This window comes from Seriola lalandi, unplaced genomic scaffold, assembly GCF_002814215.2.
Source record: "Seriola lalandi dorsalis isolate HSWRI2012SDOR001 ecotype SW California unplaced genomic scaffold, Sedor1 jcf7180002054735, whole genome shotgun sequence".
Taxonomy (NCBI): domain Eukaryota; kingdom Metazoa; phylum Chordata; class Actinopteri; order Carangiformes; family Carangidae; genus Seriola; species Seriola lalandi.
This window is the reverse complement of record NW_019525288.1, coordinates 2406626-2434053: the sequence shown is the minus strand read 5'-3', so window position 1 is coordinate 2434053 and position 27428 is coordinate 2406626. Positions and strand designations below refer to the sequence as shown.

Below are 27428 nucleotides of genomic sequence, written 5' to 3'. Positions count from 1 at the left end.
TTACAGCACCTCTTTTTCATACTAGTTTGAAGTACATTAAAAACAAACTAAACAGCAAAATGAGATTGATAGACAACATGCACACAACATGCAAACAAAATCCCGCATTCAAATGTAATGAAACCGCCACTGTGGTAGCATCATAGCATGTAGCTTTTAAAACCAGTGTGTCAGTAATGAAAATGTACATCTGTAAGTGACCAGAGTTCAGTGGCAAGCAGCCCTTCACATCTGCATGGTGGCTGACAAAGGCGTACAACTTTATAGGCAGCAGAGGCATTGTTGAAGAGAAAACACCTACACACTCACATTCACATTTGCATGACAACCACAGTATAAACTTTTTATTGACAGTGTGTGTTGTCGCTGAATATTCCCTTATACCTGTTATCTTCTTTCTTTCCCATCCACCGGAGGCTGTTTTCTCTGCAAATCACTAGCCAGGTCCATCATTCTGCCTCAGGTGTCAGGGCCAGGTTTTCAGCTCTACCAACACAGGGCATGATTTACATGTCATATCTGCAAAGCTTTTCCCTTTCTATAATATATTGACATCATGGTAGTTGCCTTCCTTTTACAAAGCATGACCTTGATATTTTGAGTCACAAGTATTCTATACTCAATACAGTAAATGCTGTGAAACACAATGTTGTCAGGTTTGAGCTTTCCATTCCAGCTTGTCAGTGTACCGTATGTTCCTGTATATGTTACTCCACTACTGCAGCACCCTTTATGATTTTTTTTTTTTTTAGTCAACTGCAAAATGCATAACTTAAATCGCACAAGATTGCAAACACCAGGGTGCACATTTGCACAGCAGGTTGTCTACAATAACTTGCCAAGTTGCGCATTACTGAATTTGCTTGGAACTAGTTCCATCATATAAAGGACATATATAGGGCTGTAGCCCTTTAATAAAGTGAATATACATATGATAAAGTAGGTGCTTGTTCAAGCCTTTTCATGTGATGTGGTTATAATGTGGTCAGCTATTGTGAGTTCCAAATCAGCAATCAGTATGGAAAACCTAACCACTAAAAGAAACTCCACCTTAACTGATTTTTTTTCTTTACTTCTCCTCTGTCTTCTAACACCCCCTCATCCTTTTTCCTCCTGTGATTTTCAGAGAATGATGAGACAGGTGTGATGGATAGTTTGCTGGAAGCCCTACAGTCAGGAGCCGCATTCAGAGACCGCAGGAAGAGAGCGCCAAGACCCAGAGGTGAGTCTCATATCTTTTACCTTCATTTAAAACCAAACAAAGGTAAACAAAGACACTTAAAGCTCATTAGCCATTTTGTCTGGAAAAAGACTATGGACAATGTTGTAATTCCAGTCAGATGTTAAAAAATCATAATGAATTCTGGTCCCTACCTGCCAACTTGATGCATTTTTTTGTTTTGTTTTTAAAGGCTGAGTGAATTGAATGCATCCTTGGGCTCTCATACCTTGGCTCAAACACTCTCAGTCACTTGCAAAAATGTACTAGCTTGTTGTTTGTACACATGCTTGCTAGCAGCACAATGCCAGAGAATCCTCAGCCTGACAACATTACTACAATTGTTTGATTTTTGGATCCCAGTAAAAGCCAATACACGCCCAGCTATCTTTTTTTTTTGTTTGTTTTGTTTGTTTGTTTGTTTTTCTGGCAGTCTTAAATCCAAACACAGCAATTGAAAAACTGAAAGAACAAACTCATTTTGTGAATCCAAGATGGGATCTGTCAATGTATTGAATGGATTCACAGTTAAACTTTTGGGGCTATTGACAGCTGTATTTCATGTTGATGAATTTCACAGCCACTCCTGGGCTGGTAAATGCTTCCTCATTATCTTTTTGATCCTTTCTATTACTGTATATGTTGGCATTATTTGTTCACTGCCCTCCCTACAGATAACCAGCAGCAGACGATCAGCCCACGCTCCTTCCGCCAGGTTCTCAGGCCTGTTAACCATGGTAAAACAAATCGGAAAAAGCTCACAAAGCTAAAGCCTCAAGCATGCTCACCTCTGTCTTTTATTTGCTATTGGAAATCTGCCTTAAACATCTCTTGCATGCGATGCAAATTCCCACTGACAGTTCATATGTCCTGCTTTATTGTGTGTCCAGTGACCTTTTCAGCTGTTTTTTTTTATGACCTTGTGTCTTGCCTGGCATTGTGCCTTCTGAAAGTGTGAAAGGGCATTGCTAAAACAGTTTGAGGCAGTGCCATGTGCTGCCTTTGAGAGAGGCAGAGTGGAGATTCTTTGAAAGCAGTGTGTGGGCAGCTCTGGCGGCTCAGTTTGATAAGGCTTCTAAATTGTTCAGTAACTGCAGCACTTTGAGTTCAACCCTATTGTATGCTTTTGAATGCAGTTGCGCTCTTTGACATTTTCTAAACCTTATGTGAAGGAGGCTAGTCAAGTGTCCTAAAATATTGTGGACAGAATAAGTTTCTTTTTGTCTCGAATTTCCCACTGCGGACCCATGAACTGTATTCCTTTGAACAGCGTTGAGGCATGTGCACTCAGGTCAAATATACAGAATAAATGCATGGTACAAATGGACATAAGCCACTTGTAGCTTAGAGCATTTACTGTGTTCTATAGATAGCTAGATAGATATTTACTTTATTCATCCCCTAGGGGTAATTCATGAATGAATGTCACTAAGAAAAGAAACTCCAATTAATATTTTAATGTAAAAAGGGCAAGAGTAAATGTGTTTATCTGTATGACTTCCTGGGAGTGGAGATTGGATGAGATACTAATGACACCAAATTAAATTGTCTTGTAATATTCATAGTTGTGAACAGATATTGTACTTTCAGGTCTCGCTAAAATAAACAATAGCTTTCTTCTCTTGTCAAAGGGTTTCTACAACCATCACTGAGGCACTTTAAAAAAAAGAAAAAAAAAATTACGCTGTAACCGTATTACCTCTTATTACTTGTAATTGGAATCCCAGTGGGCTGGGTACAGGCACACATGAATAAAATTATTCACGCTCAATCCACCCACATCATTGATGGCAATGATAAAGGGCCTTGCTCTGTTGTTCTGGTACGACTTATCTGAAATTAGATTGGAAAGGGACGAGGGGGAGGTAGATATACAGGGTGGGAGGAAAGAGACAGATAGAGGTGGCTGTAACGTAAGAAATGGAGAGAAATGGTGTGAGGATGAAAGATAGAGCCAGTTGGTAATGGTGAAACTAAGGAATAATGTGGTAGAAAAAAAAAATAGCTAGACTCAGATGCTTTTTGATTGTGTGTGTGAGTGTGAGAGACAGTCAGTAAGTATAAGAGAGACCAAGTCAGAAGTATGTCGTATTAACAGGAGATTAGAGGAAAAATAATTTACTTTGCATAAAGAAGCTGGCGCTCAGTGTCCACGTTGTGAAAGGTAAGAAGGTCCTGTAAGGTTGCTGCCCTGGCTGCCCCCTGCTGGCAGCCTCAGATATGGCCTTGTTGACTAATAAAGCTCAAAGCTTTAGTCTGTCACTGCAGGCATCATACTCACTGCCAGCCTCCCAGAGCAAACACAGCTAATTACTTTTCTCTGCCCAGCCCCAGCACCAGCTCAGCCCTCTCAGTGCCCATTCATCTTAATTTCCCCCTCTCTGCCATCTGCCTCCTAAATAACACTCCTCCTCATTTCCCTACCATCCCATATCCCCGCTGTCTTCTTCTATACTCTCATGGTCTGACAATGGCCCTCCCTAAACATAATTGCTTTTTATTGGTATGGAGTCTCTCCACTTCTCCTGCCTTACCCCTTCTCTCCCATTTCCCTTCCCTCCTTCTATCATGAGGAGATCCAGGCCGTAATTGTCCTGGGTTTAGTCCGTGGAGTGAGCGAAACCCACGGGATGCTCTCGGTTTAGTTGTGAGGTGATGAAGTTTAGTCGGCAGCACAAGCACTTAAACAGCTGCTTTCACTTTCACACCACCCTACCACCTCTGTTTCTCACAGTTTTAAATACCCTTTAATAATTGATCTCAGGGGTGTTGATACACTTCAGTGGAGCAAGGAAGAGAATTAAAACAGAAACATCTGCACCAGAAGATACTGTAATTAGTGATGAAGGGGAGATATTTGAATGGTCGATCTGAACATGCATGGTGCCATTAAGCTTTTGCACCAAGGGAGATTTAAGTGCCCCAGTCTGTTGTCTGCAGAAACAAATCAGATGGCCGATAGATGTGCTCCCCATCACGAGACTTTGAGACTGTGGAGTAGTTCGATTATGGCTATAATGCTTCATAGTCATGATGAGTGTGATTGCCTCGCAATAGAAAAGAGGATTAAAAGATTCCTTGCAATCTATTCCACTGTTTGCTGCTCACCAAGTGGGAGCATATTGTTTCTTCCATTCATCTCCTCACACCCTGCCTTCCTTCCTGCTCTCCTCCTTTTGAACTCTTTGGTTTGAGTTAAGGTCCTGGTCCTGAGTTCCCAGCATTTTTCTCAGCTTCCTCTGTCTCTCATCTCCTCTCCTCCCCTACCCTAAATTGGCTCAGCACACTTTAACATGAGCCAGCAGCTTAGGTGTTTAGCTTGGTCTGCAGTCTCCCCTCAGCACACATATACACATACACATAAAAGTGCACAGACACACCCGTAGACTTCAGGGGATGAAGGTAAGCAGGCTTTGTGGGGGCTGTGGTCTGGGTTAGGATAAGGCTGCGGGGCTCTGGGGCTCCTCGACCGTCTAAATTGGATTGGACTCCACAGAATGATGGATCGATGGTGGTTAGCCACACAGGTGTAAGAGACTTATTGAATCTGTAAAGCGGCCATAGCTTTTTTTTTTTACTCTGTCCTTCTGAAAACATCTCTCCAGGTACTGACCGGTCATTTCAGCCTTCTTTGCAAGCCCTCATCACAGCCTCGCTGACTTCCAAGCTTGCGTGCGGACGTACATGTAGAGGGCAATCACATAACTTCTTTTTTTTTTCTTTTAAATCGTTGTGTTTGACAGAGAGCAAGAGCCTCCAAGTGAGTATGACAGCAGAAGCCAAAGGTGCATTAAAAGTGTGTGCTTTAATGCTCTTGTCCTGGAATGATCCAATATGAAGAGAGCGTGGGGAGGGAGAGAATCTATGAAGAGATAAATGGTCTCTGTCTTTAGGAGCAATTACTTCAGATGTCTTTAGTGACACCCGGCCTAACAATTATCATGTGTGATATAGCTCTGAACTAGAGCTTGAAATTGATGTAAAGGTCACTTCATGAAGTTGGTAAACCCCTTTACCAAATGGAAACAGGAGTTATTTTTCCTTCCTTAGACTTGAAATGGTTAAGGTTTACGGCCTAAAAGCAAGCCTCTGATTATTGGAGATCTTGTGTGCCGTGCCTTTTGAGTCAACTTTATGACCCTTTTTTTTCTTTTTTCTTTTTTTTTTTTTTTGCTGAATTTACGTTTCTGTATATAATGTGGGATCCTTGGTTCATGCAAGCAGCTATTCAGTGCTGACTTTAAATGGCTTGGGTATAGGTGCAAAAGGTAGTAGGAGATGACTAATAGGCTTAATTTGAGACTCAACCCACGGTGTCTTTCAGAGGTTTGTGCAGCAGAAAATCATTAAGATGAAACTGGGGAGGGTGTGAAGTTGAAATGAAAGTAAAAAAAAAGTAGGATAAAAAAAGGAAGTTTGTTTCCTCCCAACTTTGTGTGTTCTTTGTGATCACATGTGAGACATTTGTGAAAAACTAGCAGTTAGAATCATTCACTGCAGCTTCCTGAGGCTGGAATCTTCTGTTGGATGCTTGCCTTTTTGATTGGGCCTCTTATAGACTGATATGTGAATTCCACTGCAGGCTACTGTATCTTGCAGATTGCATGTGTGTTTTTTCTTTCCTTTTTCACATATCTGTCTCTTCATATCAGTGTCAATTATGGGAGAAAGCTTCCCATCCTTCCAGAGTTTTTTTTTTTTTTTCTAACTTTTTGACTTTGTTTTGTCTCTTGTTTTATCTCCTCCCTGGCCTTAGTGCTTTTCCCCCAGACATGACATAAGCAGAAAAAGAAGCAGTTATTAAATCATTTGAGTGCGCTCAACACAAAAATAGGAGCACAGACGCTCTCTTCCCTAGATATATTTTAATTAATGCGACACGTCATTGTTTCAAAAGTAGCCGTAGAAGTTACTGATTTATCTGCATTTGATCATAATATATCTTCCACACATCACATATGCCCTGTGCACTTTTCATTAAAATGACAGATTATTGCTTCTGTTCCTGAACACGGAGTTCACTCCCCCACTTTCACACATACACGCTTGTGCATACATTGTCAGCTTAAAGCCTGCGTTTTAATGATGTGCAGACAGAAGGTTAAAGGCCACTTCTGGGTCGGGGCATTTGTCGTAGACAGGTGTACTGCTCCCTGTTTTCATGTCCACAATCATTTGACCACTTGGAGTCACAGTGTCTCTCTTATCACCACACTTGATTGGTGGTTTAGATGTTTTACTGTTCTTGTAGACAAAGGCAGTTCCAGATGGGGAAGTGCACCTTGACCTGCCTTTGTCTGTCTGTCTGTCTGTCTGAAGTGCTGCACTTGGTGTCTGTGTGTGTGTGTGTGTGTGTGTGTGTGTGTGTGTGTGTGTGTGTGTGTGTGCGCGGCGTGCGCATGTGGGCGTGTGTGGGCGTGCACGCGCGTGCGCGCATGTTTGAGCCTGTGCACACATGCATCGAACAGATGGAGCAAGAGGGCACCTTAACAAAGTGGCTAGTGTAATTAGGTCCAGCCTGTGCAGTGAGACTTGTGGAATAGTAATTGACGGTTGTAGAGAGCAATGAAGGAAGGGTTTTTTTTTCCAAAACCTTTTATTCAGGTTTCACTGAGAACAATGCTCTCTTTTCCTGGAATTCCCTGCTGTAGCTACGCTTACACAGTTAGACTTAGTCACGCATGGAAGCTGCCTAGTAGAATACTGTCTGATCTATTGGCATTTTTGAGTAGCTGGTGATTTATGGTCCTAGATTTATTATACTTGTCTGGTGATTGAACCAAAGACTTCTAGACATAAGACCTCCTCTCTAATCTTTAGGCCAGAAGCAGCACCTAGTGTCTTAACTGGGATAACTGAATGGCATTTATTTGCAAAGATACCATATACCCTATGTGCGATACAGACAGTAATAAACATGAAATATGTTTCTGTCTGAAAACTGTTGGTTATAGATTATGGTTGTCCATTTGGCATGCCACAGAATTTGATCATGAAGCTGTTTACTTGTGTTGTTGCCTTAGAAGTGAGAACATGGATAATGAAAAATAGCTTTAAATGGCTCCCACTTGTGCTGTTATTGAAGTCCTGCCTCCTGAATATTCACAGGCCCTTTTCAATGAAACGCTGTGAATTTTGATGCAAACACATATCAAGTAAAATGAATAGCGACTGTATAAGCTTAAACTAAGAGGGCAAGCTTGAAGCACCTCTAGCAAATATACCCTTATTCATAGAATTTTAAGCTCTGTAATCCATACCCAATCCAAAATGTAAGTAGATGAGAAAGTGAAATAGTGAGCCGTGTTTTGACTTGACTGGTTGGAGAGGTCAGTGTAATGGATAAGAGTAGAGTGGACACACATGTATGTACACACACACACGGACACGGACACCAAGCTTAACTGTTCCCACTCAGTCTCAAATAGAAAACAGATGATAACGAACCCCTCTGCACTCTGGTCCATGTCACTTCGCTGTACATCCCATATTTTTAGCGAAGTCCTAAGCCGATCAGTCTCTTCAGATAACCACGTTTAGCTGGATTATGAGGAAGCTGGACTGTAATAAAGGCTCTGGATCGTGAAATAGAAAGTGGTGTTCAGCATGTCGAGCCAAGGACCCTAATCAGCCCATTCACACTAGCTCAGGCCCCTAAAAGCAGGTGAAGCTGCTAACCTGGGATTGCTATTCAAACGGCTTCTGAGATCCTCCCCAGCTTTGCCTGCCTTGATACACAGAGGGAACAGAGGCAGAAAAGCTAATGGGCAAAAAGTTTGAAGATTTATTCCGGATTTAGTTTAAATACACATCTGAATTTTTTATTGGTCTCAAAAGACTGTATTTCAGTTTTTAACCCTTTCAGATCTCTAATATGTTATTGTTTATTTCCTCTCTCTCTCTCTCTCTCTCTCTTGCTTGGTCCCTCCTGTTCTCCATCCCTTTCTCATGAACCTGTTATGTACATTGATTGAGACTAAGCTCTTACATAGTACTCTAATTAATAATGCAGTGCGAAATGAAGTCATTTTCACCCTAGCTTTGTGCTAATTAAATTTTACAGCAGCCTTATCGCCCAGCCACACACATTCCTGGTCCTCCCACATTTACCAACGCCAGCAGCCATATCACATAGCCGTCAGGGAGAGAAAGAGCTAGGGAGATGATTATATGAACTTCTGTTGTTATGGGAGGGGATTGAGTGCTATCTCCCCTTTCTATCTATGCCCACTACAAAGGGCGGTGCTTGACTTATATCTCTGTGGTAATACCTTTGGTAAAGAAGTGCTAGAATTTCTCCCCACTCATCTCAAAGTATTTCTTCCATCTTGTCAAACATTTGTGCTATTCCTTTATTTGTTTATCTTTTCAGCAGGCTAGCTCTCTTTTTTTGTGCTTCAAGCTAACATTTGCAACTGGTCACACTGTGGGCCTTGGCAGAAAGAGCCACATCTCTGTTTGCGTGTGTTGCTATGGTTGCCAGTAAGCTGTCTTGACTCAGAGGTAAAGAAGAGAATTTAGGTAGGAATGATGAAAGGGGATAATGTACGATTTAAAATTCCTCTCACCTTCCTGCAGTAACCAATCTGTAAACAGTCCCATATCCAGGTATCAGTCTCTGGTACACCATACAGAAATACGAACAAACACCAAGGCTCCTGTTGTTGATGATTCCCAGGACCACTTTAATCTGTGGTGATAAAATGATCTCATTCTTCCAAACTGTCTCATCTCTCTGTTGCTCTCTCTGGCTGTCATTTCTGCTGCCACTCTGCCTGCTATGTGTCTCCTCGCTGATCCAGAAGCTCTAAGTGCAGCGACAGGAGTTTCCACACCGACAGAGCTGGAAGGCCAGCCCTCAGGCAGCAGGATCTGTTTGATGCTGGATTTCACTTAGAGAGCGGGATTTGGGCTTTGCTGATCGGCTATTATACCACCCTTTTATGCCCATACACTCACTCATTCCCACATTTGACTGTCAGCACACACACACACACACACACACACACGCACACACACGCACATACACATATCCTCTTGTAGATACTCAGCCTTGAGGCACAGGGCCATGTACTGTATGCGTCTCTGGCCTCTGGGCTAAAGAGCTTCATTAGTCTGGCACTAGCTTTGATTAGCATCCTCAGGGGTACAAATTAGCAAACAAGCTCAAGTGATCCTATGAAGGAGTACTCACTCTGGGACTTTCAGCAGATATATGAACACTTCACAAGCATGTGATTTTGCCTGCCATTCAGGAGATGACAGTTTTACCTTAAATCAACTTTTGTTGAAGTTTATTTAGTGCAGATACTGTCCAAGTGAGCATGGGAAAACAATGGCATTGGAGTGTTACAAGGTTGGGTACAAACTTTTTTTTTTTTTTTTTTTTTTGTCACTCAGTAATGCAAACACACATGCACATGCATTTACTCGTTATCTCTATCTCGTATTTGTTTTTTTATGCGCTTGTGAACACGTGTGTCAGATTACTCTAGCACATACATCTGAGTATGAATGAGTTCACTCACTGGTTCAGCAAGGGCATTAATGTGTGTAGATGTAGCTTGTGCATGTGCTTTGTCCGCGACTCTTTTTCATTCAGGTGAAAATTCCTAGAGCTGCTGCCTGCTCTATAATAACCATACTTGACATTTCCCTCTCCTCCAGCCTGCGGAGACTAGCAGATGCTTTCCATTCCAGTTGAACCCATTAAGGCCTTCTCTTCTCTACTGCATCCACTGGCCTGTCCTTTGGCAGGGCCCTTCTGAATGTCAAAACTCACTGTTTAGCATCACAATAAAGCAGATATGAGGCAGAGGAGTAAAGGCAAGGAAATAGCTGCTGGCTGGCAAAGGGCATGAACAAAGAGATTATTTAAAATAGCCTGCCACTGGTCACTCAGTACCTGTATAGCCAGGCCATTCGTTCTGTTTATGAAACGTCTAGTTACTGTACTGTGGTTCTGCATCAAAGGTACCCTATGTAAGAATGTGAAGCAATTTACATGTATTAATTGCTTTTTTTTTTTTATATTCCCAATGTGTAAACAGATTGTAATGTAACTTAAAAATGAGACCTTCCCCCAATTTCTCAGTTGACTATAACAGACTGTGGACTGATTTCTATGTAAAAGACTCTTTCCAAGAAAATCCAAATGATGTGATGTTTTGCTCGCTTTCAAGTACCTTGCCTCAGTGCTTGTCACGCCTACAACAGTGTGCAACATTAACCAACTCTTAGCTTATAGATTGAGTCCGCTAACATTAACAAATGACTAGGTTCCAGCACGACACAGACTCCAGCATAGACTTCACATAATTGTATGGCTGTCGGTGTTATATTGAGTTATAACCAACATGTCTGATGTATATAGTGGTCTGTGTAATTATAGTGTGGTGTTGTGGCAGTTTAATAAAGGTTAAAACAGCGAACGGCCATGCGTAATGGCACACCGCTTTGGCACGGCACTCTTTAACAGCCGCATAATGCCGAAAGTAGTACAATTATGTCAGGATGTGCCCTTAGAATAAGAGTGAAATACCATAGACCAACAAAAACCTGGTTGGAAATCAATTGCGACTCAGATGGGCGCGGTGCGCTTCAGAGCATGCCGTGGGCATCAAAGCTGCCATGCCGCCACCAGTAGATGTTCCTTCCATGCACTCGCCATTACATTGCTACCAGTCTCAATTAATCACATTCAAAATCCACATGGTGTGGCAGCAATGGAAAGGTAGAGTGCTCTTTCCCAGTCCAGCCAATACACCATTGTCTTGGCTAGGGCTTAGAATTCTTGTGCCTACTTATGGAGTGCGAGCACGAGCAACAGGATGCTGACTTAACTTCACTTAATGGCAACCCATATCATTAATAACAAGGGGTTTTTTGAATGTTAATTATAGAACGTTCAATATTCAGAGTGTTGACTTTACTTCATCAAGTGACAGAACTTATTTGAAATAGCATAGATTACTATGCAGGCAAATATTTAATTTTGCAGAGCAGCTGACATTTACGTTGAACTATAAAGAGATCAATGCCAAAATATGTTATTCTTTTTGTTGTTTTGTTTATATTTGATCTTCTCCTGTATCTTACTGCAGACTTGCTTGTTCAGTGGCTTAACCTGAGGTTCTAAAATTGTTTTTTCTGCAATGCTGTATTACTGTTCTAACAAGATAGCAGGCCAATTATGACATCTTGCTTGCTAGAACCAGACTCTCTTTTTAGCACTGCCACAGCTGTTTTCATAGCTGTTCCAGCTGCTGTTGGAAAAAAGAGTTACCTGCCCCTCTTCTTTAAATTATATAAAAATTATATAAAAATATCATCTTTTTTTTACATTTAATTTACATCCAGTGTTACTAATGAAGTCGAAATTATAGGGGTCAGTGAGGCATATTTTGTAAAAAATAAATAAATAATAGTAATTACCCTTAATTAATAAATCCAATTAGAGCCCAGTGGGAATTGGGGTCAGAATGTCTAGCAAATTCAACTGAAAAAATTGAATGACAGATTATAATGAATAATTTAGGGATTTATACAATAATCTTTGGAAAACTAAATGATAGAATAATTGATTACTTTAAATCTTAATGTTTTTTGATAAATGGAAAACTAATGAAATAATCTTGACCAGTGGACTTGATTGTTTTGGTTTTCAGGCTGTAGTGTCTGTGGTTAGTCTTGATTTGTGTACAAACCTGATTATTTTTCTAAACGGGGAGGTAATTAGCCTGGCTAGTTTGAATGGTAATTACAATGTCAGACAAAGAGAAAAGAGGCTGTCTGAATGTATTTCACAGATAGTTCTCTGTTTGTCCACACAGGCTGTCACACACAGATACTAACACTTGCGCACACACAGATTCTATTCAGCATGCAGGGACATCTCTATCCAGGCATAATTATTTATAAAAATGGTTTTGATATAACATTTGCAAGCTAAAATAATTGTCTCTTCAGTATAAAATTTTCTGGTACATGCAAGAACACAGAGAAGGTGGAGCATGGATATCGGGATGATGCTGCCTGAATTGGCTTTACTGTTTTGTGTACCTCATTACTCTCAATTGAAGTTCTGTTCATAATGCTATTTCTGCTGTTGTTACATATACAGGGAGCATCTAAATACTGCCAGAACTAACTCATTTAATTTTCTTGAAAAGCAAAAATAAAGACAACATGCCTATGTGGCTGTTTCCCCACTTAAATGTTGCCTCATATACTTTGCTCATTTTTAATAAGCCTGTGGAGGCCTTCTACCTTCTTTCATTCACTTAAAAGTGAGAGTTGGAAGGTTTGCCTTTTTTTTTTAGCTAACATTACAGAATAAGAGAAAACTGCTTTGCAATTATTAATAGCCAAAGTAATCATGTTTACACTCTTTCAGGGCTAGAGAGGGAAAATTGAAACAAGCAAAAAGGGAAATGTTTTGTTTTTTTTTTCGAAATCACAAAATATAATCTAGTGTTACTGAATAGAAGAAGATTACTGAGGCTGTTTTTTACAAACTCCACTGACATGACAAACACAGAAGAAGATGCTGGCAACACAAGCTGGCCTGTTAAAGTTCTTGCAGTGCCCATGTGGTATCTCTGTAGACATTGTTGCCTCAACATTTTACATTTATGAAGTGCACATCATTGCATCAGAGTCTATGGCATAGCTGCAGCTGCTATGTATGTAGGCCCCATTGCTATAACATAATTCCCAAGTAGAAATCTTGCTTTACTGCTTTACACCAACCTTAAAATCTTTTCGGAATCATTGAGCATCATGTCTGCAGGAATGAGCCTTGGCTTCTCAACTCTATGACTTAGATTAGACTACAGTGGAAAGCACTGTAAAGCCAGCACACACACATATACAGTGAGGTGGCCCTTGGATAACATCTGCCCTTGTTTTTCTCTCCTTCCTACATAGACAAAGTGTAAGACTGGCCAGCGTGCATGGGCTGTGTAGAGTCTGAGAGGGTTAATGAACAAGGCTTATCCACCTAGGAAGGTTTTAGAGAGAAGAGGCTTGCTGTCTGTAAATCATCCATCAACCTCTCCAGCGAGCTGAGGCTGAGCTCTGACAATGGAAGGTGTTTGGGCTACAGCAGAGGGGACATGATTTATCAGGGGAGGTGAGTGATTATGTGAAGCCTCTGTACGTGACCGAGACGGGCAGAACTAAAAGATGATCCCATATCGTTTCATGAAACATGCAAAGAATAGTCCATGGGTACCAGTGAAAAATAGCCACATGAAGACACTACGAATAAATGAACTGTCGCTGTGTTTAAGTTTGAATAGAGTACACTGTAAGGGGTTCAACTTCAAAAGGGACTGTTTCTTCTAAAATATATATAATATAGCCCACGAGAGCTAAAGCTGTTCTTGATGGCTTGATGTCATTTTCTGGCTAATTACTATAATCATTGGCCCTCTAGCTTGTTACTCTTCTGTGTCACTTTTGAAAAACATCTTGCTAGGAAAGAAAATGACAAAATGTAGCACTTTTTCCTATTTTAATGGATAATTATCTGTCTCAGGTGTTAGAGAGGGGAAAATGATGAGCACCAAAATAGATCAGGGAAAGAGAATAGTCTCTGATCTTCTCCTGGCAGTGTAGTGGAATCAAATAATGAAACACTTAATGTTAAACCGTTGCTCTTTTCATGTGCAAATTCAACTTCACACATTGACAGTTCACACCGACTCTAGATGATTGGTTTGGATCTTACTTATGTCATCTTTTTTTATTAGATGTAAGTCATTAACTTTTGTTTTGTCCCAGTTCCCAAGACTGAAGGATTCATACTTGGATGAAAGGGGGTAAAGGAGTTGACATCTGCTTTAGTAGGCTTAAATGATCTACTTTGAAGATCCAAACAGAGATAAATAAATATCAACAAACAATATTACAGACCAACTCACCTCTGTTACAGCTTTATCAAGTTTTCAGTGCTGCTTGATAGACACCTCAGAGGCTGAGAGAGAGGGAGCGAGAGAGATGCATGGAGGTGTACCTTCCTGCAGACTGTTTGTGTATAAAGCACATTTCTTTATGGAACCTTTCTCAACTTAAGCCCTAGCTGTTCCCCTAGTTTGTCAAATGGAGGAGGAGCAGTATTGTGCATTTTAGCTTTTACCCCTCCGGTTCTAGACATAGCCTTAGGCCTCTTAGGCCTGGTGGGTACTACACGATTGTCTAAACCTCAAACCGCTGTATTGCTCTCGCCAACATATGTGATCACACTATATAATGCAACTCAGTGATAGAAATGGGCTTTTGAATTAATTGAGAGGTCCGGGGAGTAGCTACATCAGTTAATTATTGTTGCATTTTGTTTTTTAATAATACATCTGGTATTGTAATTTAGTTTTTTCCACCTGTGTTCTACAGGACTTTGCATTGGAATCAGCACAAAGAACATGTCATGTCATGTATCCCATACTGCAACTTGGCTGTGTATCTTGCGTAGCATATTTGAAAATATCACGATGAAGGACTCGAACAGAACTGAGGTGCTCACACTTAAATGGCTGAAGTGTGTGATGTGGGAGAGTGATCTCATCAATTCGTCAAGGACTGATGAATCCTGGATTTTGTCATATAGCGTACAGTTGTCCTTAGATCAGGCGTAAAATAGGTACATCGGGGAAGCTATGGTGTATTCTCAGCATTACTTGTCTTCAATAATGTATATTTGTGTGATGTACTGATAATGTAAAGTTCATCTTCCATTCATTACATTGGTGTGGCGCCAGGATTCTCAGATATCTCAAATCTTAGCAGATAAAATTGAAACAGTCTTCATGGCTAGATTCCACCAGGCCTAAGTGGTAAAATAGGTCTTTTGCAATTTGTATGTACTGGCCCTTCAAGACGGGTTACAGCACAATTCTTTTGAGTAAAGCTGTCGTGACCTTTTGCTTTGTGATTTGGTTCTGTACTGCATTGCTGATAGGTTCTTCTGGGTAGCAATAGAGGAACGAGACAGAAAGTGAAAAGAAGAAGGGAGGGACCGGGCTGCTGAGCTCAAAGTAAAAATGAATGGAGTAAACAATGTTAATAGACAGGTGTCTATTTCTCTCTTTTTTTGTCACTCTTCCCCCTCTCCCTGTAGCTTTCTCTGTCTCGCTCCTTCTCAACTGATGAAATTGCCAATGATTTATAACAAATGTCAGTAGCAGGCGCAGCAGACTGTTGTTTTGTCCCTGTCAGAGCGAAGTAGAGCCTGAGGTAGGCAGCTTTGCTTATCAATCAACGCCTCTCTCCTCTCTTCCAATACCATTTTCAGTACAAAACTTACTAGATCACCAGCTCTCCAAACCCAGGGCCAAAATGGTTGTCATGGAGATAATAACGTATGGTTGCAGAGAAGCTGAAGCAAACAGGAAGTGACACTAAACCTTTAAGGTATCGACCTGTTGGTAGCAGACCTCTGTTTCATACACAGATTGTTCTGTGAGAGCGATGCCTTATTGGTGCCTGTCCTGCTACTCAAGGTGCCAAAGCCAACCGCTCCACATTCAAGTGCCCCCCCTCCTCCCAAACTACATCTACTGAAGTGTAGCTATGCATGAGTAATAGAAAACAAACACAGTAAGAAGTCAGATTGCCTGAGTAACTCTTTATTTCTTAATTCCCCGATGAGCAGATTTCACAGGTGGCCTATGTTTCCATTCATACTATTATATACAGACAGGCTTGCCTTTCTGCTCTAATAACCACGCAGCCACTGATTCAAAGTAACTGAACTTTGTTGATTATTTGAAGATTTGCAAGGAAGAGCCTTGCTTAATTATCTATCATTTACAAACCCTTAACATGGCATTTATAGACACCAATTTACTTGTTTTTCTTCCATAATAATTCAAACCCTATTGTTGGTTTATGATAAGGTCTCTCGCCTTAATTACAGATGTATTTGAAAGGTCTTTTCCTTGAAAGCACTAATTATTTGGGCTGTTTTGTCCAACAGAAGACAGAAGGGTGAGCTTGGTGTCATTTGTTCTTAGCCACTAAAGTAAGGCTCACACAGGATGAAAACAGCAGCAAGTGACCTGAACTACAAAATGCTGTGAACCGTGAGAGGCTTTCAACTGTGTTTTTAGGAAGAAATAGAAACCTCTCATTCTGTGGTGTACAGATAGCTATCTTCAGTTAAATGTGAAAAAAGAGAGTGAGCATTAATTGTAAATGTAAGAAGTCTGTCATTCCTTTTAATTCATGTTCATGGTTAACTACAGGTATTTAAGTGTTTTTAAACATCTGAGCAGCATCTTTACCAACAAAATGCCTGCAGAAAATTATTTCAATTAAATTTCCTTTTTTATTTTCCAAAACATCATATAAACCTTTTATATGTACATGTTGTGTTCCTTCCAAATATTATTAATCGTATTGACAGTTCTTCTTAAAAAAGTTGTGCTCATAATAAATCAAAAAGCGATCAGTTGATTAAATTATTCATGGGAATAAATAATTTATGTAAATGCAGCTATTGCTATATTTTTGTTGCATAAAAATACTCTGAAGCTCAAGTATGTGACTTAGATTTGATGCATTGTAGCCCAAACATGTACAAAGTACTGTAACTCCTCCATATACTGACTTTCAGCTCTGACAATGCATTGCTGAACAGATTAATAAAAACAGTTCACAAACAGAATTATAGTTAAAATATTGAGCACCAAACTGGGAGCTTACTTAACCTACTTTGCTTTTCTCTTTTTCATTGATTCATTTTTGTCCCTTCCCAAAGCCCCCTTTGTCTTTCTTTCTTTGTACAAATTAAATCAGGTTATGAGCCTGTTTTCCTTTCCAAGTTAACCAGGATGGCACTTGATGAGCAGTATAAACCCTGAACTTTTCCCTGCAATTCAACAAAAAATATGCTCCATTTAAACTTGGTTTAACATGATGCACTTCCTGAATGTAAATTAATATGAACACATAACATAACCCCAAACAAATATGCCACAAGTATAGACATTCACTTTGCCCCCTCCCTTCCCAGCCAGCAAAAGAGAATGTTCTCTAAAAGCAGATTAATTGGATAATGGCTTTCTCCTTTTTTTCCTGTTACTCTTGCTTGTTGTCAACAATTACTGTTTCTGGCAAGGTTGATTGTCCATTCTGCTGTACCTCGTTAAGAGAATACTGTGCCGTAGTAGCCTCAATTTAGCTTTTTTAATGACCTTTTCTAGGAGCACGTGTCTACCTGAAGCAAAAGCTTCTAATTGTGCTGTAGTTTCGGCAGTCTTCTTGTCGCTGTATTTTGGCCTCACCAGATGCTCTTCATCTGCAGTCTTGCGTTGTCTGTGCTCATTTGATTTGTGTTTGAGTTTGATACAAGCACATAGGTATATAAAGAAAACCTATGTAATGTACTAATTGATTTTCATGTTGGATTTAAGGAAAGTGTCATAAGGCTTCCTCGGTGTCCCCTGAAGACATTTTATGAAGATTTTTAGCACAAACTTTATGACTACATACAGTCCAAACCATATGTGCATATATATTATAGTACCTTATCTTAGTTTTTATTTATTTTTTTATAATTTCTCTCCTCTAAATATAACTTTAATGCACTTTACAGTATATCTGCGTGCACACATCTCTGCATGCATATATGTATGCATGGTTGGAGTAACAATGTGTGGGCATGGTGATAACACCCTCTCATGGGGGCTCATTAAATAGAAAGAGTGAGCGTCACAGCAAAATATCTCGCATATGATAGCATCTATCATACATGAAAGGGACATCTCTTTCATATGCCATGGAGAAAATCGGTGGTTCAAATATCAGGATTGCATGCTGGTCAGGTCCCCAGCTTAAATTCCAGCAAAGTGCATAAGACAAATGGTTTATCTTAATCTTGTTTATCCGGAAAATAATTTTTGCAGGGTAAACATGCAGTTCCAGTGGTTTTTAGACTTGGAGATAGAAACCATTAATTCAATAGCTTGATCACACCGCTGAGTAGTTCAGCCAGTTCACTCTCAGTTGCCTAACACTCTGGAGAAATGTGATCATTATGGACAGCAGCCACAGTATGGGGTATATGTGATTAATGCCAATGTATTCTTAAACGGCTTGAATACACACATTGACACAACTCCCCATGTACATTTTTCAAAACATTGTGGCTTGTAAAATTGGTTTACTTTTAAGTAAGTAAAATTTTACCATTTAACTTTTATAGTTTCACGCTTGAACCTCGAACTTTGCACCTCATTTTTCTTCATTGGCCTGGCTTTTAGAATCTGATTTCCATTCATTCATTCATTTCTGGTAAATTCGTCTCTTTAATTACTCCTTTATATTATGTCATGTTTTCAGCTAGCCATTGTTGCTGCCTCACAAGGTGATCCGCATTCACAATTCATTAAAAAAAGATGGCAGTTTGATTTGAACAGTGAATAACGGGATGTTAAAGTTCAAACTAAGATTCAAAAGTCTGCAACAACTGAGTCAGTCATTAAACTCTGTTCTCACATTTGCATGGTGTGACTTCTAATACTGTTCTAACAGGCGGAGGGAGAAGGAAATATTCAGTGGTCCATTAGGCATTTAGTGGTCCCTGGTGTTTTACTCTCAGCACCGCTTGATCCCTAATACTTTTTTTTGTTGCGAGTGTAGAAGTTTTGAATTTTTCAAATAACAAGCGTGTGTGTGTGTGTGCGGGCATGTGTGTGCACATGTTCCATATGAGGTGGAGGAGTTGAAACAAGAGTAAGGTTGAAGGATTACTGAAGCTAAGACTAAGAAAAAAAGAAACAAACTGTATGAAATATAGAGAGGGAACAATGTAATGGAGGCATTAGAAAGGCCAAATTAAGTTATGGCTTTCTTGCTTTGTGAAGTGTGATAAGTTTATTGTGGTCCCTCTTCTTTTTTTTTTTTGATAATGAAAACTGTGTTTAATATGAATCTATTAAAGTTGCAATTGCAAAAACAAGGAGCTCAAAAAACCTCCACTCAAGCTGAATAACTCAGGGCATCCTGCTGCTATGGTTTACTTACCAAACACAGGCAGAGTCTCTAACAACCTAATCTCTCCTCATTCGCACCATATCTATCTAGTGTAATATCTGTTCTGCCCAGCTGGCAACCTCCTCAAGTCTTTGTTTCTCCATTTGTTAACCATGTTCCTCCCTGAGATGTCTGTGCTAAAATACCAGGGAGGCTTTGCACAGTTTTAAATAAATAAGTCGCAGTCAAGTATAAATCAAGGAAAAACCCAGCAAGCGTGTATTCAAGATATTTTGCAGTGTATTTCATCATTAACCTATCTGTATATGTAAGACAACCACAGAGCTGTTTGGGGAACCTTTTTATTTTATTTTGAAACCAGGGCGAAATCATTCACACAGCCCACTGTTCAAAAGTGACTCCTGTACATTCTCAAAATTCTCATCATGTTTATATTAAAGTATCTTAAGCAGACAACTCTGATGCATAATGGCAAAATGAATGAAATTGCTGCTGCTATGGGAATTACCTTCACACTGCACAGGTTATCGTTTCATTTAAATTTTTCTCACGCATCTCGTTTTTAATTTGATTCTATCCAAACTGATGCAACATCAAGCACATTTCTTCTACTGCATGTTGCTAGGAATACCTGCTCATGCATTTATTTATTCTAAGGTCTTTTAAGCTTCATCAGTGTTAACTCTCAGCACTGATCGATCAGCTGGCCATTGGAACCACTCACGTATATCCGATTCTGTGCCGGTCACATTTACACTCCTGTGCTGCACTGCAGTTCATGTTGTGCACACAGAGGCACAGACAGAGCGACACACACATACAACATGTCGTCTGTGTGGAAGTTCTTCACCATTTGTGAAGACGACAAAAAGCCCACAATTTGTAATGACCGCAATGCCAAAGTAAGCCGCGGAGGAACGACCATGATAACATTCACAAAAACAAACTTAATCAGACACTTAAAACACGCATGTGTGTGTGCACCCTGCCAGCGTTGCTGCTGTGCCTTGGATAATGGCCATCAATAATAATAATCATCCATCGGTTATGAGCGGTTAAAATAAATGTTTACAACTGTTAACCTTTTTTTTTTTTTAATTCTCATTCAGAGCAAGAGAGAGAGATCGCCTTTCACCAGGTTATTTTAATAATGTAAAATGTTTCATTACGAACATACAATTGAATTGTCCATTAAAGAATAGTTACAAAATGTTTGTGTATCTGTCAGTTATAGTACTTAGAAAGAAAATCGAAAACGTCCAAAATCTTTATCGGCTGATCAGACTCAGAGAATCTCTCTACATTTTGTCCGATATTCACAACTTCAAAGAGCTGTTTGAGGGTTAATACTTGGTTTTAGGGTTCAGGTTGGAATTGGGTTTAGGTTAGAGTTTGTGTGTCTTAGGTAGATGTGATAGTTTTCTTATTATCAATGAATGATTCAAGTGGGTGAGATTGATATGTCTGATGAGGGAGCAGCATGAATGAAAGCCTGTGAAGATGATAACAATTTTTGTCTTCCTCATAATAAATAAATGTGATAAATCCATGTTTGTGTTGTTAGCTTACAAGGTAAAGCTTTACTGTTGTAACTCTCTGCACTTGCAAAATATTATTGTTAGCTATTGGGCCAAGGCCTTAAAGTGATCATTCGAGTTATTTGACATGGGGTTGTGTGGGGTCCTTATACATAGTCAGTGTATTACCTGCAGTAGAGTTTGGAGAACCGGCACAGAAGCTGAGCGATTCACTGCTGTGGACAGGGCAGGCCGCAAAAATGTGTTTTAGCCACTTTTAAATAATGCTCACCATAAAAAACTAGTATCATTTAAAGTGTACACTGTATTTTGTATATTTTCACCACTTTTTCTTGCCGTCAAACAGCCCTTTCCGTTGGCACTACATTCTGTGAACCGAAACTACAGTACTTATACCTACTCACAAGCGAGCCTTCTGCGCGCACCAGCATGGCTGAGCTTTGGTTAAACTATTGTTAACAAAATAAATACAGGACAGGATTGTATATAGCCTGAGAAGTTAACTTGGGGCTTATATGAAGTACAAACTAGATCAGACTTTTAAAATGGACCCTTGTGCAACTCAACCCAATTTGTGTGAGAGTCCCCTTTTCCTGTTATAGATACGAAACTGCAAAAGAGTTTTTTTTTTTCTTTCCTGAAAAATAAAGCCGCTTTGTTTGGCTGACACAGTTGACTAGTATCTGTCTGTCACAAGATAAATAATGACAATGGAGTGGGAAGGCAGACATAGTTTTCAGAGCTGGAAAGAGAGGAAATATCATGAAAAGAAATTAGAAAATGTTTTGGTCAGGAGACAGAGAAGCATTGAGATATTAGAGAACACAATAATAAGACCGGAGAAATAAACAGATATTAAGAGGTAAAGAAAGAAATGGAACAAGAGCGATGGTAAGGGTGTTTTGGGAATATACCCATCATTAGCACTGTACTGAATGCATAGTCTTGTTTCTATACAGCCATTGATTGAAAGTGTGTATTTGTGCATGTGTTTCCGTGTGTATCCCTGTGGGTTGTAGCTAATCATCAAACAGTGGTGTGGGCCAGAGTTTGCTCATGATAGTCTGCCAGCCGATGTTCATTAAACATTTGGCACACGACTGGCTGTCTGGACACCGGGCTACCCATGCCAGTATGTGTGTTTATATATAGACTGTTGATAACAAGACTTAGAATCTGGCTTAAAATTCATTGCCACCTTTTGGAGCTTGATGGTTTTTGATACTCTCTGCTAGGGACACATTTTGGCAGGTACTCAAAAAGTATTCGTAATCGATTCCCAGCCCTGCAGCTTCAGAGTGGCTTTTCTCTAATGAATCTAACTGTGCACTCAGTCCTACCTCAAGTATCATCAAATGAATAAGACACGTGCAGCTGTGTTTATTAGCCCTGTCCACTTTTCACTTCGAAGTCTGACATCTTGTGCCTTTCTACGCCCTTTTCCACTCAGCCCACTTCTAGACTAACATCTCTTACTACAAAGGAGTTGGGCCAAAGTCAGTAGGACAATCTAAAACACAGATCAATTCACACCATATCCACAACACACTCACAAGCACACATTTTATGACAAACAATTGATTCTTCCCTATGATGTCAAGTGAAGTCAGTAAAGTCCTGATGATGCCTCCACAGAGCACCATTGTCCATCTGAATTGTATCAACCTCTTGTTATCTCATAGTATCATACAGCTCTTTCTGCTGTATTGTGTTGTATCAGGAACATGAGCCCCAGCACTATTGTTGTTCATTACAGCATTGACGTGTTTCATGTTTTTTTTGTTTTTTTTCATGGTCCCTGAATGCATCAGCCCTCTCTCCCTGACTCACCCTCTGTATTTCATTTCTTCCCTACACTCTCTCTCTCTCGCTCTCTCTCTCTCTCTCTCTCTCTCTCTCTCTCTCTCTCTCTCTCTCTCTCTCGCACACACAGACACACGCACACAGTTTTCCCTCCATCCAGTTCCTATTCCCATGTTGACAGAGATGACAGTTGAAACCACTCCCTAACTGGTTGGCCGTCAAGCACCATTTTGCCCCTGTCATTCAAATGTCTTCACCTGACTCTGTCTATGTCAACCCATCTCAAATCATTACCTCAGGGTCACAGCTGTTCCATTTCAATTTTACGATGTCTGTGCGCTTTTCAGAACATAAAAAACTGAATCTACAGTGACTGAGAAGAAATGTTCTATTCACACCAAAAAGACTTTCTTTGTAACAGAAAATTACAGGAAACTTTAAAAGGAAGATTTTGAAGAAAAAGTCATTTTAAATTTCACAAAAATGCCATTGTCCACATTAAGAATCGGATGGTGTTCTGCGGAGAGACCTTTTGTGTCAGTAAACATTTTTGCTTTAACCCTTTTCTGACACCACTGACAAGCTTCGTTGGCTCTGCGCATGTTGGCACAGCTGATCCTTCAGCCGCCTGCTCTAAAACATGCCACTCAGGCATCTTGTGTTCTGATAGTAAGACGTACATTCTCACACCACTTGAGACACTGTAGGAAATCCAACCCAGTAAAATCAGCATACAAAATCTTTTGATGAGAAAGTGTCGAAGTGGCAGATCAGGTATTTACCTATTCATGAAACTAATTCTAAGGTATAACTTAAGGAGATCCTCTTCTGTCCTCCTTTTAAAAAATATGAGTGTTGTTCATTTGCTTTTTACCACTGGGAAGATATGGTTCTGCAATCGTGCCTGAAATTCGCTTGGAAATTTGCTGGAAAACTAAACTGTATTTTGGTTTTTTTGTTACTAGGGGCACAGCCATCTTTGAACAAGCCAGATGGTGATGACACAGCAATGGTTCGCCATTCGTCTTTGTGGTTGTTAGATTGTTTGCCACTAGGAGTTGTCAGTGGATATATGGTAAGGTGACAGTGGTATAGCATAAGCTTCATGTGGAGAGATGTTTAGTGTGGTTTGCCAGCTAAGTACCTTTCATTGAATGTAGTATTTATGCCGAGCTCACCTGCTGTTGATTTGGCGTTACAGTGTCTCAGCTTGGACCTCTCCTTACACGACATCTGAAAAGTCGGAATTGTTGTATTACAGCTAACGTTATCTCATATGGGATATGCTTCACATTGACCTCAGCACATTTCGCTTTCCACATGTTGACGTTGTGATACAAGCCCAACATTGGAAATACAACTTAAAGGCACAGTAATAAGGGTTTTGTTTTTATTTCTCTTGATCTTTGAGATGTTTATGACATTATGACTCTTTTCTCAAAAAATTGCTTTTCTTTTTCTTTTTTTTTCTTCTTTTTTCTACCTAAAATCTTACCTGTAAAAAATTGTGCATTTATTTTATTTTTTTTCTGGTACACAAAAAGAGTAGTTTAATGGTTCTTGTCATACCTTTTGCAGATGTTCATTAATTGTAGGGCTTTAACTGCAAGTACGGTCTTCTGTCTAAGGACCATCATCTTGTTATCACTTGTTCTCCATGTCCATGCTTTTCATAGACGGTATTTATTTCACCACCTGGAGACAAGTTATAAACTGGGGGTGTTGCCGATCCGAACATGTGTTCTGTCATTATGTTCACAATGTCTAAAACACTGTCAGCAGTCATTACTAGTTTAGTTATAGAGAAATGGAAACACATCTTTCTATGTAGCTAAATAAATGGAACCATTGGTCCAACTGCTTTTAAACATAGGTAAAAGAAGGAAAAGGGGAATGAAGGAGAGTTAGACTGATGAATAAGAGATGACAGGAAGGAAGAGGAGAGAGGGGGGAAATAATGTAACAGGGCCAATCACGCCCCAGTGGTTCTACTAATCATGCAAACAAGGTCACTGTCCGCCAGAGCCAAACTGGCAAGCTATATGCATGCATCTGAAGCATTGCTCTCTCACTCTTTCTTTTTCTCTCTCTCTCCCTCTCCCTTTTTGCAGTATCTTTCTCCTTCTGTTTCGGTCACTAAGTTAATCAGTCGGACATACAGCAGGCAGGCAGCTGCCCACACACAGGCTTACTGGAACACCAGCGTTACCAATGGGTGTACAGTACATACATTACATTATATACACTGCATTATTTAACCCACATTTCATCAGAAGGGTGAAAAACACAAAAAATAACACTTTTTATGGGAGCATTGTGCTAAATGCTGAAGGCAAAATTTCCCCTGGTTCCAGCTTCGTAAGTAGAGGATTTGCCGCTACATTTTTTGTGTCATTGCAAATTGAATATTGTTAAGTTTCGGATTGTTGGTCAGACACAACAAGCAATTTGTATACGTAACCTTGGGCATTTCTCACAGCTTTTTCCCTTTACATAGGCAAATCAAGCGAGAAACTAATCAGCCCATTAATTGATAATGAAAATAGTCTTTGTTTGCAGACCTGTTATACCACCTCCATGAGCACTCCTTTTCATTTGGGTGCTATACACTCCATTTTTACATCTTTGGATCTTTAGTCTTTTTTATGACTGTTAAAGTAGTCATGCTGGCAAAAAGAGTAGTCTTAATTTATTACTTCTTAAAAGCAGCTTTCATTTTGATCAGAGAAAGTAACTGCAGACTGACTTGGGATTAGCATATTATTCGTAACACACAGCACAAATGCATGTTCTACTTTGGGGCCGTAATGATAAATGATATAAAACACCTGCTGTTTCAGTTTCATTTTCTCAAGCATGTTTGTAATCATCAAATCCTCCCTTGCACGCTCTCTCTCTCTCTCTCTCTCTCTCTCTCTCTCTCTCTCTCTCTCTCTCTCTTGCATACACACACACAGAAACAACACACACAGTTACAGCTCTCTTGACAGAGAATCTCATGTTTCCCTGCTACCCTTAATTGGCCACATTGTGGAGGGAAGACAATGTTGCGGTTTTGAAATGATAGTGGACATTTTTATGTAGAGTCCAGTAGAAAGTACAAGAGAATATAAGACGACCCAGGAGGCTCAGACATCATGTAAAGTCATCACCTTCTTTTTATGTCAGGGGCACACTGTCCGCACAGACTCTATTCAGAGTATATTTGCCTGTTGCTATTTAATTAGCCTGAGCACAGTTTGGACACCAAGGTCTCATGGAAAGGCTTTCATAAAAGAGATGAATTAAGCCATATTGCTGTGTTATTTTCCTCTGTTCCCTTTGATCCACAGTCGAAGAAATGTTATTTTTTACCTCTCAGTCATTTCTCTTTATCATCAGTTCTCCTATCGGCTTTGCATCATTCTCTCATTCAAGATGTTGCAACAGCGTGATAAGAGATGTTTATTATTAGGAAATGTCCTTATGATGTCATCATGAGGATATCAAGAAGCATCACATAAAGTTACTATAAAAGTGCTGCTATTTCCAGAAAAATAATAGGATATGGAGAGGTTGTTCAAAGAGAAGTGTTCAGTTAGAACCCATGGCTATGATACCAAATTAAAAAGTGTAGTTTGAGTTCCTCTTGTTCCTCTGACTTGTCTGAGGAAGGACGCTCTCATTGCCACCAGAAACAGTTACCTTTGCACCAATGTTACAGTGACAAGCAGTGTACTGGTAGCCGCAATTTTGTGATTTCTCAAGGAGGATTAGATTCAGCCCGGGTCCTGTCATGGTCAACACCCTGATGACAAACTACATAAATGTGAAGAATCATCCATCACACACAAACGCACACACTGACCAATATTGTCCCAATGCCCTGAAGGCAGAAGCTTTGTATGTGTTTATGGCCTTAAGTGCTGTTGACAGGTGAAAATAAATCCCACTCTCCTTTTCTCCTTCCCTGCGCCTTTTCTGGTTTTGTACTTTTTCCCTCTCCTTTCCTCGCCCAGTCGTCTGTTTCATCATTCATACAACCCTACTTTCCCTTTTTGGTTGTTCATTTCATCCTCATTGTGTGTGTATTCCTGCTCTCTCTTTTTAAACCCTACAATGTCACATATTTCTGTTGTATATGCTGTATTCCTCTTTGAATACCTTTGACACTGCTGTCACCATTTCGAGCGGGATGATAAATGAAATTTGCAATAAATCAAACAATGAAGAGATTCACCTCTTAAAACATTTTTAATTAAGATCACAGCTATTATGATTTTAAATTGAAGTCAAATCACAATTTTGATACAAAACAATCAGCTGTGCAACCCTACAACCAGTTCTTTTACTTTCCATCTACCCATTCATAATCCACTGGGCAGATGATAAAGACTTAATTTTCTGCTTCTTCTTACCAGCATACACAAATGTCAAAGCCCCTGCCACAAAGGCGTTTTGTCCGGTTGCCACTGAAATACCTTCTGTGTGACAGGAAGGAGGAAGGGGGGAGTAGTAACAAGGGAGATGTCAGGATTCGTCACAGTCTTACTATATAAAATGCCACCAGCATTTTGAAACGGGAGCCACAGAAGAGGAGACATTAGCATGATGCGTGTCCGTGTATTTGCCTTGTCTGTGCCTTGGGGCCATTTTACCAATACTGCATGTGTTCAGTCATTTTCAAACAGATCATCTAATCAAGTTACAATAAGAGCCAGGTAGTTGGTTATAAAGAATATGTAAGCTAGAGCTGTGTACGAGGCGCTAGGTGTCTTGTTCCTGTTGCTTTGGTGAGCGAAAAAAATTATGTATATGGCAGGAAGTATATGTGTGAACGCCTTCAAAAATTAACACATCTTTGCACAGGTGCAATCAAGTGGCATTAGTCA

General features: G+C 39.9%; 1 protein-coding gene across 1 annotated transcript in view; it reads left to right on the top strand.

Moving 5' to 3' along the window:
• The window catches only part of LOC111668360 (protein diaphanous homolog 3-like), a 154165-nt gene that overhangs the window by 105377 nt on the left and 21360 nt on the right, over positions 1-27428 (top strand). The window contains exons 26-27 of the mRNA XM_087178787.1: positions 1127-1222; positions 1894-1956. Of these exons, the coding sequence (XP_087034913.1) occupies positions 1127-1222; positions 1894-1956 (159 nt within the window). The remainder of the gene's footprint in view (positions 1-1126; positions 1223-1893; positions 1957-27428) is intronic.